The following is a 17484-nucleotide window of genomic DNA, read 5'->3' on the forward strand; positions in this document are numbered from 1 at the left end:
ATAAAAAACTGGTTGCAGGAGTGTGTCCTGGGGGTAGTGATGGCATATTTTCAGAATAGTCTAAATTTGTAAGCGGAGTCCCCAAGGGCTCAGTCCTGGGACAAATTCTGTTTAACTTGTTCAAGAATTATATAAAGATTAGAGCTGCAGGATTAATCGTTAAAGAATCAGATCGCTATTTTTTTTCCCACTTGCGATCTTAACAAAGCATTTTCCAGATTTATATGCAGAGTTCTCTGCTCACAGCTGACAGCTGTCTTAAAAAACAAAAAAAAAACTCCAGGCAGCCTGCCAAATTTGACATCTCTTAGACGGAGATAAACAGAAACATTGTAACGCCCCGTACACACGGTCGGACTTTGTTCGGACATTCCGACAACAAAATCCTAGGATTTTTTCCGATGGATGTTGGCTCAAACTTGTCTTGCATACACACGGTCACACAAAGTTGTCGGAAAATCCGATCGTTCTATACGCGGTGGCATAAAACACGTACGTCGGGACTATAAACGGGGCAGTGGCCAATAGCTTTCATCTCTTTATTTATTCTGAGCATGCGTGGCACTTTGTCCGTCGGATTTGTGTACACACGATAGGAATTTCCGACAACGGATTTTGTTGTCGGAAAATTTTATCTCCTGCTCTCCAACTTTGTGTGTCGGAAAATCCGATGGAAAATGTCCGATGGAGCCCACACACGGTCGGAATTTCTGACAACACGCTCCGATCGGACATTTTCCATCGGAAAATCCGACCGTGTGTACGGGGCATAACACTTAGTCCTTTTAGATCAAATGAATGAACTTCGGTCTATAAATGAGGGAAGTTTAACCACTTAAAGAGGAAGTAAACCCTTATGGGTTTTACTTCCTCTTTGTTCCCCTACAATGTAAAAGCATAATGAACTAGTATGCATCACATACTAGCCCATTATGTGGCACTTACCTGCAAACGAAGCCTGCACTGTCCCCGCTGGTGGCCACATCCATCTTCACCTCTCTTCCTTCCGGGGTCGGGGACTCCAGCTCTGTGACTGGCCCCAGAGCCATGTGACATCACTCTCGCGCTTGCGTGCGGGAGCTGTCAGTCACGACACTTCCGTGTGAAGAAACGGCACGGAGGGCCGTATCTTCTCAGCGCATGTGCTGATGGCATTGGCACAGTGTACAGCAAATACCTCCTAAATGGCGCACGTTTATGAGCTATTTCCACTACCTATAGGTAAGTCACAATCAGAGGTTTACAACCACTTTAAAGACTAAACCTTTCTCTGACATTTGTTGCTTACAATTTAAAATCAGTATATAATGCTGGAAAATTACTTAGTTAGAACCCCTAAACAATATATATATATATATATATATATATATATATATATATATATATATATATATATATATATATATATATATATATATATATATATATATTATATATATTATATATAATTTTTTTTTTTTTTTTTTTTCTTTTTGCAGAGACCCTAGAGAATGAAATGACGGTTGTTGCAATATTTTATATCACACTGTATTTGCACAGCGGTCTTTCAAGCACTTTTTTTTGGAAAAAACACACTTTAATGAATTAAAAAAAAACTAAACCGTAAAGTTAGCCCACTTTTTTTGTATATTGTGAAAGATGATGTTATGCTGCGAGAATCGTGATCTTTATTCTAAGCAAAGAAAATTGTTTCTCATTTTGGCCAGAATCGTGCAGCTCTAATAGAGATTGGAATAATAAAATCTCAGTGTTTGCTGATGATACAAAGCTAAGCAGGGAAATAATGTCACAACAGGTTATAGCAACTTTACAAGAAGACCTAAAATCGAAGGTGGGCAGCTGTATGGCAGATGAGGTTTAATGTAGGAAAAAGTAAAGTCATGCACGTAGGAGCTAAAATATGCATGCAGGTTACACACTAGTGGGAGAAACTCTGGGTGAATAAAGGATGGAAAGGGTTCTAGGGGTCCTGGTAGTTCAGACTCAGCAATAGCATGCAAGGCCAGCAGACTATTAGTATGCGTTAAAGAGGGTATTTACTCAGAAGATAAAACTATAATTCTACCACTTTATGGAATTCTGAATTGGTGCTATCTTGAGTATGCTGTCAAGTTCTGGTCACCAGTGCTCTGAAAGGCTGTGTTTGAACTGCAGAGAGTCCAGAGAAGGGCAACTAGGCTAATAAGGTGTTTGGAGGACCTCCAGTTATGAAGAACTACTACAAGCATTGCATTTATTATTTATCCCTGGAGAAGAGATGCTGAAGAAGTGATATACAAATCTTTCAATGGCGACTCCAGCATTAGGAGATAACTATTTATTAAAAGTCTCTATAAAGAAAAAAAAAAAACACAATGAAGTTGGATGAGAAGTGGTTCAATCTCAAACTCTGTATAAGGGGTTCTTTACCGTTAGAGCAGTAAGGACATAGAACTGCCTGCCACAGTGTGTGGATAAATTCAAAAAACTTAGATGGGTTTCTTAGCAAGCACAATGTACAGGGATATGGAAAATATGCACACATGCTCACACAGGTTGAACTAGATGGACTTGTTTCTTTAACCTCACAAACTATTTAAAAAATAAAAGTGAAATATGCAAATATCGGTTTTGTTCATTTGTACTTTTCTCTTCTTCTTATCTTACACAACCTTTAGAGTAGTATTTGGCAACTGTAATGGTATTGCAATGGTAGATTATGTCCAGAAGGCAGTTCTGTTGAATCTTGGCACAATTGAACTATATGGCTCAAATGACCCATACCAGAGGCAACCACGCTCTCCACGCAAAACGCGGCAACCCTCAGGAGGTAAGGATGTTTAATGTTTTATGCATAAAGTTATCAATTCTATATTCTGGTGTGGGGAATGGAAAATGTGTGTTTGCAGTATTTTAAGATTCTTGAGTAGTTGTCTCCATTTATTAGCGCTCATTTTTATTGTCTAAATGTTTAGTTGTTTTCAACATTTCTCGTATCTCGTAGGTGCGCATTTTCCTTGAGAGCATCTCTTTTCGGACCTTGTCCTGTATGATACTAAATGTAGAGAATTTGTTTTTCCATGCTGCCTTTCTGTGTTGTGAAATGCCTTCTGTCTCTATGGCAGGCATGTCAAACTAGTGGGTTTTTTTTGGGCTGCCTGCTGTCCTTAGTCCTTTATAGCGCTCGGTAGTCTAAAATTCAAAATGAATGAGGCTCCATCTGTTCTCCAGTTGATGCTAAAGGAAATATTTCATGGCTTCTTTCTCTGGGATTAAACGCCAGTTTAATTGTTACTATAGATTAGGTGCTAAAATATTGTCTTGCAATTAAGGAGAGGTCCTTGAAGATTAATTGAACTCCAGGCAAATAAAAATGCAAAAAAAAAAATGCAGCCCTGTACTCATTAGCATCTAAATGTAATTCAGTATCAGCCTCCTGCACTGTACATCAAAGCTCAAACTGGAAAAGTGAGAAGCAGCACTTGTGTTAAAATGGATTTAGTTGTGGGAGGGACAAGACCTGTAATTATTGCTTTAAGTGACAGCAAACTCTGGTTTAGCAAAAATCTATTCAAGAATATATTCACTAAAAACTTGTATGTATATATAGATTTCTGTCTATCTGTCTATCTGTCTATCTGTCTATCTGTCTATCTGTCTATCTGTCTATCTGTCTATCTATCTATCTATCTATCTATCTATCTATCTATCTATCTATCTATCTATCTATCTATCTATCTATCTATCTATCTATCTATCTATCTATCTATCTATCTATCTATCTATCTATCTATCTATCTATCTATCTATCTATCTGTCTATCTGTCTATCTATCTATCTATCTATCTATCTATCTATCTATCTATCTATCTGTCTATCTATCTATAGGTCTGGTTGTTGCACTTAGCTACAATTCAACAGTCGTGCAAAGAAATATTCATTTGTTACTCTGGAAATTCTCACGTTTGATTATAGTTTTTCATCTTTTTCACTGCAATGTAAAATATGTGTGTTCATAGTGCTATTTATGACTACATTTTAAAGATACCTATACAGTACTGTGGAAAGTCTGTGGCACTTGTATAAAACATCCTGTAAAGCAATAATGCTTTTAAATTTTATATAGATATATAGATATATAATATATATAATTTTTTTTGTTTAAAGTGCAAAAACTTTTCGAAGAACCCTTGCATTTAGTGTGTCCATTTTTTCCCTTAAAAAACAGCAGTAATTCTCTTAGGTGCACTTGCATACAGTTATGAACATACTCGCATGTTTGGTTGTGCCACACATTTTGGAGAATATGAGACAGTCCACTACATGCTTTGGCCTTCCTTTATACCTTCTGTGTCTGCAAGTAATCCAAACTGGCTGAGTGATCTTACCTGGGTTTTGTGGGGGCCATAACATCTGCTGCAGATTTCCTAATTTCCCTTTTTGCTGTAAATTTGGGCTGTCAATCTGCAGAATAGTGTTAGGATCAGATGCCTTCCTGGTGGCACTCCATGATTGATAAACATCTGTTTTTTATTTATACTCCACCCTACCTGCAAACATTTATCCATGTATCATTCTCAAGCCCTTTGGCTGTATACATCTGTAAATAAGACTTTGCAGCGTTCCATAAGAGTTCAGCAAGGCTGCTTCATTTGCTAAAGTGTCATTGTTATGTTATAGGAAAAACCACCAATATACAGTGGGGACGGAAAGTATTCAGACCCCCTTAAATTTTTCACTCTTTGTTATATTGCAGCCATTTGCTAAAATCATTTAAGTTCATTAATGTACACACAGCACCCCATGTTGACAGAAAAACACAGAATTGTTGACATTTTTGCAGATTTATTAAAAAAGAAAAACTGAAATATCACATGGTCCTAAGTATTCAGACCCTTTGCTCAGTAATTAGTAGAAGCACCCTTTTGATCTAATACAGCCATGAGTCTTTTTGGGAAAGATGCAACAAGTTTTTCACACCTTGATTTGGGGATCCTCTGCCATTCCTCCTTGCAGATCCTCTCCAGTTCTGTCAGGTTGGATGGTAAATGCTGGACAGCCATTTTTAGGTCTCTCCAGAGATGCTCAATTGGGTTTAAGTCAGGGCTCTGGCTGGGCCATTCAAGAACAGTCACGGAGTTGTGAAGCCACTCCTTCGTTTTTTAGCTGTGTGCTTAAGGTCATTGTCTTGTTGGAAAGTAAACCTTCGGCCCAGTCTGAGGTCCTGAGCACTCTGGAGAAGGTTTTCGTCCAGGATATCCCTGTACTTGGCCGCATTCATCTTTCCCTCCATTGCAACCAGTTGTCCTGTCCCTGCAGCTGAAAAACACCCCCACAGCATGATGCTGCCACCACCATGCTTCACTGTTGGGACTGTATTGGACAGGTGATGAGCAGTGCCTGGTTTTCTCCACACATACCGCTTAGAATTAAGGCCAAAAAGTTCTATCTTGGTCTCATCAGACCAGAGAATCTTATTTCTCACCATCTTAGAGTCCTTCAGGTGTTTTTTTTTTTAACTCCATGCGGGCTTTCATGTGTCTTGCACTGAGGAGAGGCTTCTGTCGGGCCACTCTGCCATAGAGCCCCGACTGGTGGAGGGCTGCAGTGATGGTTGACTCTCTACAACTTTCTCCCATCTCCCGACTGCATCTCTGGAGCTCAGCCACCGTGATCTTTGGGTTCTTCTTTACCTCTCTCACCAAGGCTCTTCTCCCCCGATAGCTCAGTTTGGCCGAACGGCCAGCTCTAGGAAGGGTTCTGGTCCTCCGAAATGTCTTCCATTTAAGGATTATGGAGGCCACTGTACTCTTAGGAACCTTAAGTGCAGCAGAAATGTTTTTATAACCTTGACCAGATCTGTGCCACAATTCTGTCTGAGTTCTTCAGGCAGTTCCTTTGACCTCATGATTCTCATTTGCTCTGACATGCACTGCGAGCTGTAAGGTCTTATATAGATAGGTGTGTGGCTTTCCTAATCAAGTCCAATCAGTATAATCAAACACAGCTGGACTCAAATGAAGGTGCAGAACCATCTCAAGGATGATCAGAAAAAATGGACAGCACCTGAGTTAAATATGAGTGTCACAACAAAGGGTCTGAATACTTGGGACCATGGGATATTTCAGTTTTTCTTTTTTAATAAATCTGCAAAAATGTCAACAATTCTGTGTTTTTCTGTTAATATGGGGTGCTGTGTGTACGTTGAGGAAAAAATATGAACATAAATAATTTTAGCAAATGGCTGTAATATAACAAAGAGTGAAAAATTTAAGGGGGTCTGAATACTTTCCGTCCCCACTGTATGTTTACCAAGTGGAAAACATAATATATTTGTATATTGGGTAAAGCTAGGTCGCATTTAGCTAAAAGGGAGCAGAAGTGTTTTTGGAGGTGAGATCCTCTAATATAAAATGAGAACCAATCTTTTTATGTTTTTTTTTTTTTTTTTTTAGGAATGTGCACAAGAGAATTAGCTAGGATATATAGAAAGCAAGATAAAAATACATTTTAATAAATAATTAAATTCAGCAGCAAATTAGTTCCATGAGGGGACATTCATGATCCTTTGATTTGGCTTCGGCAGGATTAAGGTTATTTTCTATTCACTAAGTTTAACTGGAGTCTGGATGTCTTAAGTATATATACATTTTTTGTATCACTTTAAATGGTTAGAAAGCTTACAGATGCCTCTAGGTCTAAGGGAATAATATTGGACAGTTAATCTCTCAAGCCCTTTGACAGAATAGGCCTTTTGAAAAGACCGCTTATGTTTCAAAGGTTGATTCACCAGTCCAGAGTGCCTGCTGCCATTTTTATTCACCCTGGCCTTATGCTTTCATGTGTAGGTAAGTTGTTCCACCATGGAAGAATGTTGGGCATGGCATTGTTGTCAATCTCTGCTGCTCATCATTCCCCCATAATACTGCTATCCTGAGTTGTAGTATAGCTGAGAACAAATGCCTCCCTGTCACATAGCAAACCCCTTTCTGATTAGGTAAGTACAATGGTTGGCCGAGCTGATCTCTCTTGCTATCCTATAGACATGCATTCTGCTGCCATTCTGGAAACTTCACACAAACAACAAACTGAGCTGCTATTGCTCTATAACTTGTTTAAAACTGCTTCCTGCTGTCCAGAAGAGCTGAGGATGACAGCATTTAATGCAGGAGAGTTGTACAGAGACAGGAACGTGTCTGTCTAAGGGCCAGTTCACACTGCTGCGTGGTGCAAGTTCGCATGTGATTCGCACTGCAGTGCAAATCGCATGTGATGTCCGTGCGCTGTGAATTCAGCCATTCAGATAGTATGGCTGAATTCGCATCACATTCGGACCAAACTCGCACAGGACCTTTTTTTTTCGGTCCTCAGCAAAATGGGATCATATGGGTGCGATCCGATTCCTGTCCAAATTTGCAGATCCCACTGCGATATGCGAACTGATTTAGGGATGTCATTAACTTTTTTAATTGACACTCCCAGCAGTTCGCGTAGGGCAGTGTAAACTGCCCCCAGGAGATATGCGATACGGGAACCCGCAGTGGATTCCCAGGGTTCCCGCATCGCAGCAGTGTAAACCGGCTCTAATTCCTGAAACCATGAATCCTGTATTTTCTACCGCTGCAAACTAAAGGCTGCTGACACGCTCCCTTTGGGAACATCTAAATATTATTGTATTGTCACAATGTACAAAGTAATTTTTTTATATATTGAGTAGACCATAAAATACCATAGACAAAAATATTTGTAAATGATATAAAGTGCCTAAGATTTTTGCACAGTAATGTATATCCAGATATCAGTATCTGTGAATTTATGCCACTGCATAAAGGAGGCAATTTAAAGTAGACTGCAGCATACAACTTTAATAGTATCAAATGTTGGCTCTACATAATGTTTTTTTTAAGGTTCATAACAGCCCAACAATTTTGGGTGAAATGGTTTTAGGTTCTGAAAACAAGTGTAAAAAACTGTGTTCCCCCATATTCCCTGATCCTAAACCTTAGGCTTACCCTCTTTCACCCTAACGCTTAAAGGAGAAGTCCAGCCTGAGCTTTTTAGGCTGGGCTTCTCCTATGGTCACAGGAGTGCAATTCATTTTTTCAGCGGAGAGAGGTCTGAAGTCCGCTCTCTGCTGACGTCGCTGCAATCAGTCGAGGCAGCGTGTCATCCCGACTTCTGAAGTCTGGATCCCCCAGCTGCCTTGACTGATGGCAGTCTCAGCCTCTCAGCAAGCCGCTGAGACAGCCGCTTCCTGCCCCTCCACAGCTCAGTTGAGCGTGGAGGAGCAGAGCAGGAGAGATGCTGACTGACAGGCAGCATCTGTCAGGGAGGGGAGACAACAGAGCCATCTGCGGTGTTCGGTTGCTCAGTTCTCAGTGCAGAGACGCCGGGGCACAGCTGCAGCATCGGTCTGATGTTGCATCCACCTAGGTAAGTATGAATATCCAAAAAAAACCACATACTTCTCTTTTAAAGTAGAACTATAGACAAAACTTTTTGGATAGAGGGAGGGTTATACCCTTTTTAACCGCCAGCCGCCGCAGTTGTACTGCGGCAGGTTTTCACGGCTGCCCAAATCGCGGTAGGTATACGTCAGGTCTTTAAGACGTTATTGCAGGTGTGCCTACAGCGCGTCCCCGGCGGGCGCGATGTCCGTTGGGCACCCGCGATCACTTGCGACAGAAAGAGAACTGGGATGTGTGTGTAAACACAAATCCCGGTTTTGTCAGGGGAGAGGAGACAGATCGTGTGTTCCTACTAAGTAGGAACAACGATCTGTCTCCTCTAGTCATTCCCATCCCCCCACAGTTAGAACACACAGTGAGGGAACACATTTAACCCCTTGATCGCCCCCTAGTGTTAACCCCTTCCCTGCCACTGACATTTATACAGTAATCAGTGGCTATTTTTAGCTCTGATCGCTGTATAAATGTCACTGGTCCTAAAAAAAAGTGTCAAAAGTGTCTGATCTGTCCACTGCAATGTCACAGTCCTGATAAAAATCACAGATCGCCATCATTACTAGTAATAAAAATTACATTAATACCCTATTTTGTAGACGCTATAACTTTTGCGCAAATCATTATACGCTTATTGCAATTTTTTGGGGGGGGGGAAGACATAACTTTTGGGTACAATGTTGCACGACCACGCAATTGTCAGTTAAAGCGAAGCAGTGCCGCATCGCAAAAAGTGGCCTGGCCAGGAAGGGGGCAAATCCTTCCTGGGCTGAAATGGTTAAGGTTTACATTTTTCCATCTTTGTCCCATTGGGGAGATTTCCCATTACTTACTGTCCCATAGCCAACAGGATGCGAGAGGAAATCCCTGCAAATTAAGGGAAATCTCTTAGGTACCCCCAGGCCACTAGAACTAGAATATTTCCCCTCTATTCCTTTTCTGGGGACGACCCAAAATTTGGGATTTTCTTTTACTTTTATCATTGAAACAGGATAAATGGAAAGAGTGACTCTCCCTAACAGGGACACACAGCAAATAAAAAATGACAGGTGTTTTATCACATCTCCCCTCTATCCAAAACTAAAAAAAGAAAAATGCCTTTAGTTATACTTTCTACTATACTTAGGCCCTTCACATACTAGCACTGTTATCAGACACACATGTAAGACACATTGCAGTATAGCAAACTTATCCCTAATGAATGAACTTCTGGCATAAAATGCAACAAACATGGACCTAAAGCAAATGAACACAACATACTGCAGATTGATCAGCATATACTACACTTGTACATTGAGGCTCTATTTGGAATGACTTGGAACGCAGTGCAATGCTCAGAGTAGTCATTACTATGCATTGCATTAAGGTGTGGTAAATCACAATTTTTTTCAATGTGTTGTCACCTCACAAGGGTGTGAAAGGGCCTAAGGAAATACCTGAGCGCTTTAATAAATTATGTAAAGCGCACTGAAAAACATACTAAAACATGCAGCAATGTGTTTTGATGCTTCAATAATTTCAGTGGAAACTGACTAGACCTTAGCACTTAACCTGTCCCCTAAAATGAACACTCAAACCATACTTTAAGGCTCCATGCACACTAGCGTTTTTCATAAGCTCAAAAAAACTAGAAAAATGCTGGATGAAAAATGCTAATAGTAGCATTTTAGACGCATTTAGGAGCATTAGCATTTTATTAGTGTTTTTGCAGTATATGAAGAAAAAAAAAAAGAGAGAAAAAAGCTGTTAGGAGCATTTTAGTAAAAAAAATATGCACTGTTACTGTGTTAATGACACTGGCAGGAAAGAGGTTAGCATCAGGGGCGATCAAAGGGTTAAATGTGTTCCCTGAGAGTGATTTCTAACTGGGGCATGTGCTTTGACTGTGGGAATGTAAAGAGCTGTGTTCCTGCTTCCACTCTAACAGAACGGCGGTTTGTGTTTACATAGGCAGACCGTCGTTCTGCCTTTCTCACGGATGACTGGCGGGAGCGGGTCGCAAGCGGAGCATGAACCAGACATGTCAGATCACATACAGGGTAGGAACGTGATCTGCCGCAGTATATCTACAGTGGGCAGTCGCTAACCGGTTAAGGTTTTGGAGGAGTGGCCTAGTCAAAGTCAGGACTTAAAGTGGTTGTTAACCCACTGTACTAAAATAGTGTTATCCTCCTCTGTATCCTAATAACATTTGTCCCTGTGTCTGTGTAATGTAAAAAAACTGCCGATCTGTACCTGTATAAGCTGCACTCCAAGCTCTCAGCTGACATGTCAGCTCCCGTGTTTCTCAAGCTCAGAGCTGAAGTGGGCGGAGCCGAGCCATCCTGCTGACGTCAGCCAGTGGAAGGGAGAGAGAGAGAGAGGACAATCAGCTGAGTGGCTGGGAAGAGCTGCAGACAGGAGAGCTCTGCCTGGCGGAAATCACACAAATAGACCACGATGTCAGGGGCTCAGCAGCCATGATTATTGTGGTCTGTTTGCAAGGGGAAGGGTGTAGCCAGGCAGGATCAGCCAGGTTTTTTTAGGGTATACAGGGGGCCAAATGACACGGCACAAGCACTGTGCTGTATAGCATGCTTTAAAGGAACAGGATCAGGTTTTTTTTGGGTTAACAAATGCTTTAAATATGATTGCGATGCTGTGAAATGACCTTAACCACTTACGGACCACCTGCTGTCGTTTTGCGTCGCTACTTTGAAGAGGAATATCGTTGTTATGGCAGCAGCTAGCTGCCATAACTCCAGTATCCTCTTCAGCGTGTAGTCCGCTTTCAGATAAAAGTGGTCTCTGCAGCGGACTCGACGCAAGATCTTTTATCGGTGGAGGAAGAGGGGGACCCACGCTTCGGCGCCCTCCGCCTCTTACCGGAGCCGTCGGTAGCGGTTGGGTTCTTCTCCATGTTAGGCATGGAGACGAGTGAGAGGAAGATGGCACCCACCCGTCTCCATATCATTGCAGGGCAGAAGTGGTTTTGACGTCGCTTCCGCCCTGCACTGATATGGAGACAGGTGGGTGCCAGCTTCCCCTCACTCGTCTCCATGCCTAACAGGCCCATAGCTCTTAAAGGGACATTTTTTTTTTTTAAATGACATTTCATTTTTATTTATTTTTTTTATTGCATTTTAGTGTAAATATGAGATCTGAGGTCTTTTTGACCCCAGATCTCATATTTGAGGTCCTATTGTGCTTTTTTTCTATTACAAGGGATGTTTACATTCCTTGTAATAGGAATAAAAGTGACACTTTTATTTCTACACTGTTCTTTAAAAAAAAAAAGGTAAAATAAGAAAAAAAAATGTTTAAACGCACCCCGTCTTGCCGAGCTCACGTGCAGAAGCGAACGCATATGAAAACTGTGCTCAAACCACACATGAGGTATCGCCGCGATCGTTAAAGCGAGAGCAATAATTCTAGCCCTAGACCTCCTCTGTAACTCAATACATGCAACCTGTAGAATTTTTTAAACGTCGCCTATGGAGATTTTAAGGGTAAAAGTTTAAAGTTGTCACCATTCCACGAGGGGGCGCAATTTTGAAGCGTAACATGTTTGGTATCAATTTACTCGACGTAACATTATCTTTCACAAAATAAAAAAAAAAATGGGCTAACTTTACTGTTTTATTTTTTTATTTAAAAACATGTATTTTTTCCCAAGTTTGCTTGTAAGACCGCTGCGCAAATACAGTGTTACAGAAAGTATAACTGCCATTTCATTCTCTAGGGTATTCGAAAAAAATATATATGTTTGGGGGTTCTAAGTAATTTTATAGCAAAAAAAAATGTTTTTAACTTGTAAACACCAAATCTCAGAGGCTCAAGTGGTTAAATAGGCCATTCATGCTTGAAAACCCTCCAGTGTGGCTGAATTAAAACAATTCTGCAAAGAATGGGCAAAATTCCTCCACAGCGATGTGAAAGACTCATTGCAAGTTATCGCAAGCGCTTGATTGCAGTTGTTGCCTCCAGGTGTGGTGCAACTAGTAATTAGGTTTAACCACTAAGCCACCGCCCACCATCATATGACGGCGGGGCGAGGCTTCTGTTCTGGGCGGACATCATATGACGTCCTCGCCCTCCCGAGCCACTAGGGGGCGCGCGCGTGCGCCACATCGCTCAGGACCCGGTGCGCGTGCCCGGCGGCCGCGATGTCCGCCGGGCACCCGCGATTGCCGGGTAACAGAGCAGGACCGTGGATCTGTGCATGTAAACACAGATCCACGTCCTGTCAGAGAGGAGAGGAGACCGATGGCGTGTCCCTTGTACATAGGGACACCGATCGGTCACCTCCCCCAGTCAGTCCTCTCCCCCCACAGTTAGAATCACCTCCTTAGGTCATACATTAACCCCTCGATCGCCCCCTAGTGTTAACCCCTTCCCTGGCAGTCACATTTACACAGTAATCAATGCAATTTTATAGCATTGATCGCTGTATAAATGTGAATGGTCCCAAAAATGTGTCAAAAGTGTCAGATGTGTCCGCCACAATATCGCAGTCACAATAAAAATTGCAGATCGCCGCCATTACTAGTAAAAAATAAATAAATAATAAAAATGCTATAAATCTATCCCCTATTTAGTAGACGCTATAACTTTTGCGCAAACCAATCAATATACGCTTATCGCAATTTTTTTTTACCAAAAATATGTAGAAGAATACATAATGGCCTAAACTGAGGAAAAAATTTGTTAAAAAAAAAAAAAAAAAATTGGATATTTATTATAGCAAAAAGTAAAAAATATTGTGTTTTTTCGTTTATAGCGCAAAAAGTAAAAACCGCAGAGGTGATCAAATACCACCAAAAGAAAGCTCTATTTGTGGGGAAAAATTGATAAAAATTTCATTAGGGTGCAGTGTAACATGACCGCGCAATTGTCATTCAAAGTCTGACAGCGCTGAAAACTGAAAAATGGCTTGGACAGGAAGGGGGTGAAAGTGCCCTGTATTGAGGTGGTTAAGGGGCAATTCATTTTTCACACGGGGCCACGCAGGTTTGGGCTTCTTTTTTCCCCCTAATAAAGTAAATCCTTTAAAAAGTGGCATTTTGTATTTGCTCGGATTATCTTTGTGTAATAAAATGTGTTTGATCTGAATCATTTATGTGACAAATATGCAAAAAAAAAAAAAAAAAAAATCAGAAAGGGGGCAATTACTTTTTCACAGCACTGTATGCAGCAGGAGCCAATCTTCGATTTTGTTGCCAGACATTGGTTGAAGCCATAAGGAACCCATTCGGTCTATTAAACCCAGAATAGCAATTTCAGTGCAGTTTTACCTCAGTGGGCTGATTTATCAAGTGGAGATTTTACCAGTAGCTTAAAATAAATTACAATAGCTGTGTATGAACTCATTTGTAATTCTGTTTCATGGCTTGAAGAGGAAGAGCAATCAGTTTTACATGCATCTTCCTTTCCTTTAAGTTTTTTTTCTTATGTGTTTTACATCCTATTTGTATAATGATGACATTTGTGCTTTGATGTTTTTGTTTTCATGTTGCCTGTACTCTTCTGGTGTCTGTCTTTTTTCCTTTTTCCATTGCCTCATTAAGGTTTGCTGACTGTGGCTTCTTGCATGTGCGGCCTTTCTAGCTTATATTCTGAGTCTGTGAAAAAACTCCGCTCTTCTTATATAAGTAAGTCAACTATTGACAATAAAAGCTGCTCAGTTGTTATGACTGTGTTCTGTTCCCACATCACATGGTGTGATTTGACAATCCTGAAATGCTGGCAGGAAAAAATAGAAAGCTTTATTAGAAAGCAATTTGTGTCACAGCTTGAAAATAGTCTTGCATGTTTACACTGTTTTTACTTCATCATTTTTCCCTGTTTAAGAATATCTACATTGGGTAGATGTAGAGGTTAAATCACCTACTGCATATTGTGAGGTCTTTGCTACGGAGTTCCCAACACTGTCCCCTGTACCATGGTGCTTTTATGGGGCTTTCTATTGGATTTTTCATTTCTAACACATTATGCTGAATAAACCAAAGTAGGGAGATAATATGCTGGTGAAGAATCCTATTTATAACGTTTAGCAGTGGTATATTTGTTCTCCATACTGAGAGCCCATGGTTGGTAGATTTTAGCATGGAGCTTTCAGTTCTAAGAACATGTTTAAATCCTGTAGTTTACCTAACTGTTTCTATGTTGCATGTGTTTGTACTTGATAATAAAGAACCCCTGAATGTTCCCTTAACCTGTTTCACAATACTGGGTATATGCTTGGGCCCCATTGATGCTAGAAGAATATTGATACTACAGGATGTAGTAAGATGCAGCGCTGGACCCTAGAGAAGGTTTGCGTGTGTTTTTTGTTTTTGTATTAGTTTAAACACTAATATGAGGTACTAACCCCTCCAAACAAATCCCAACCAATTTTAACTAAACCTCACAACCCCTAACAGTAACCTGATGTTACTTGTAATGACACCAGTAATCAGTGCTGATAACTACTGATCCGTCCAGTAGCTAGAGATCGCTAGTACAATCCCCAAATGAAGCCAGTGGGTTATTCAGCCACTAGACTCGATCCAAAACTACCAGTTTAGAATAAAAAGGAAAATGAGACCAGAATTGTCCCACATTTTGCAAATACAAAAAAAAAAAAAAAAAATCAAACAACATATGCACCGCCAAATTCGTGAATATAAATAAAAATACTTTCTTCTGCGCTTAGTGTGAAATGTGTTCAGAGCTGCACTTACCAAACATCTAAGTACTAACCAATTAATACACCATAAGCGAGCATCAACACAAAACATTCCAAATCAGCATTTAAGAATAAGAGTTAAAAAAAAAAAAGTTAAATATATCAAAGTCCAATGATGTGAAAGTCTTCAATGTGCTTGAAAAAAGAACTAGAAAAGTACAAAAGTAAAGCATTCTGCCATATACTAATTGGATGAAAATATCTTGAAGTGATGACCAAACACCTTGTGCCCTCCACCACAGGTAACAATGGTCTTATACCAGATACACTAATGTGCCTGGAGGGCCTCTGTTCCTTTCCATGTGAGTGGGTGCTGCCAGGCTTGACATGTTGACCTATGGATCGACTGAGATTTAAAGTTTGGCAGTTCGCTGTGATCACTGTCTGATACCTGGAGGCTTGTTACCAACATGCTTGCTTGATCGGTCATAGGGATCAGTTATATCTGGTTAGAGACCATTGTTACCTGTGGTGGAAGGCACAAGGTGTTTTGTCATCCCCTCAACATATCTTCACCCAATTGGTGTATGGTGGAATGCTTTACCTTTTGAATATTTTTTTTTTTTCTTTTTCAAGCACATTGAAGATATTTTACATCATTGGACTTTTGTATTTGCTATTTACATTTTTACTTATTCTTTACTGCTGAAATTGGTGAACATACCTCCCCCTTCCTAATTGCTGCTTTGGAGGGAAATAATATGCATTTTAAAATTCTTGGTCATGTCATAGATTAAGCCACTTTGTTGGCTAACTATGTACCGTGGTCCTATAGTTTATGGGACTTTCCTGCTCCACACCATCTAGCCTGAATTTCCATAGTTGACTATGCAAAGCTTTCTTGCCAGTGTGTAATTGTTTTGGTATCTCCCATCTATTCATATCTGTTGGTGCCATTTATTTTTCAGCATAATTCTCACACTGTAATGTAGTAATTGCTGCTAAAAAATGTTGTTTTTCGCTGCCAATATGACTCGAATAAATTATGTAATTTGTCCATTATGTTACTTTCTTCACCTTGAATGGCTATAATACATATACAGTTGTGCTCTTAAGTTTACATTCCCTGCCAGAATTTGATTTATTGGCCATTTTTCAGAGAATATGAATAACGCAAAAACATTTTTCACTCATGGTTAGTGTTTGGCTGAAACCATTTATTATCAATCAACTGTGTTTACTCTTTTTAAATCATAATGACAACAAAAACTAGCCAAATGACCCAGATAAAAAGTTTACATACCCCGGTGATTTTGGCCTGATAACATGCACACAAATTGACACAAAGGGGTTTGAATGGCTTTTAAAGGTAACCATCCTCACCTGTGATCTGTTTGCTTGTAATTAGTGTGTGTGTATAAAAGGTCAGTGAGTTTCTGGACTCCTGACAGACCCTTGCATATTTCATCCAGTGCTGCACTGACGTTTCTGGATTGAGTCACGGGGAAAGCAAAAAAATTGTCAAAGGATCTGTGGGAAAAGGTAGTTGAACTGTATAAAACAGGAAAGGGGTATAAAAAGATATCCAAGGAATTGAGAATGCCACACAGCAGTGTTCAAACTCTAATTTCGAAGTGGAAATGAGGGGTTCTGTTGAAACCAAACCATGCTTCGGTAGACCAACTAAAATTTCAGCCACAACTGCAAGAAAAATTGTTCGAGATGCAAAGAAAAACCCACAAATAACTTGATGAAATACAGGATTCTCTGAAAACATGTGGTGTGGCTGTTTCAAGATGCACAATAAGGAGGCACTTGAAGAAAGATGGGCTGCATGGTCGAGTCGCCAGCAGAAAGCCATTACTACGCAAATGCCACAAAGTATCCTGCTTCCAATACGCCAAACCTTCTGGCACAAAGTCATTTGGAGCGATGAGACCAAAATTGACCTTTTTGGCCACACCCATAAATGCTAGATTTAGAGAGGCGTCAACAAGGCCTATGATGAAAGGTACACCAATCCTACTGTGAAACACGGAGGTGGATTGCTGATGTTTTGGGGATGCGTGAGCTACAAAGGCACAGGAAATTTGGTCAAAATTGACGGCAAGATGAATGCAGTACGTTATCAAAAAATACTGGAGGAACATTTGCATTCATCAGCCAGGAAGCTGCGCATTGGTCATACTTGGACATTCCAACATGACAATGATCCAAAACACAAGGCCAAGTCAACCTGTTATTGGCTACAGCAGAATAAAGGGGGGGTTCTGGAGTGGCCACGTCAGTTTCCTGACCTCAATATCATTGAGCCACTCTGGGGAGATCTCAAACGTGCAGTTCAATCAAGACGGCCCACGAATTTACAGGAACTACCATCTGAGAAGATAAAATGCC

General features: G+C 40.5%; 1 protein-coding gene across 2 annotated transcripts in view; it reads left to right on the forward strand.

Annotated features, from left to right (window-relative positions):
* The window catches only part of STXBP5 (syntaxin binding protein 5), a 723304-nt gene that overhangs the window by 561922 nt on the left and 143898 nt on the right, over positions 1–17484 (forward strand). For both annotated transcript variants that reach the window (XM_073627823.1, XM_073627824.1), the window contains exon 18: positions 2658–2809. In XM_073627823.1, coding sequence (XP_073483924.1) covers positions 2658–2809 — 152 coding nt within the window. The remainder of the gene's footprint in view (positions 1–2657; positions 2810–17484) is intronic.

The sequence above is a fragment of the Aquarana catesbeiana genome, linkage group LG04 (genome assembly GCF_042186555.1).
Source record: "Aquarana catesbeiana isolate 2022-GZ linkage group LG04, ASM4218655v1, whole genome shotgun sequence".
NCBI classification, from domain to species: Eukaryota; Metazoa; Chordata; class Amphibia; order Anura; family Ranidae; genus Aquarana; species Aquarana catesbeiana.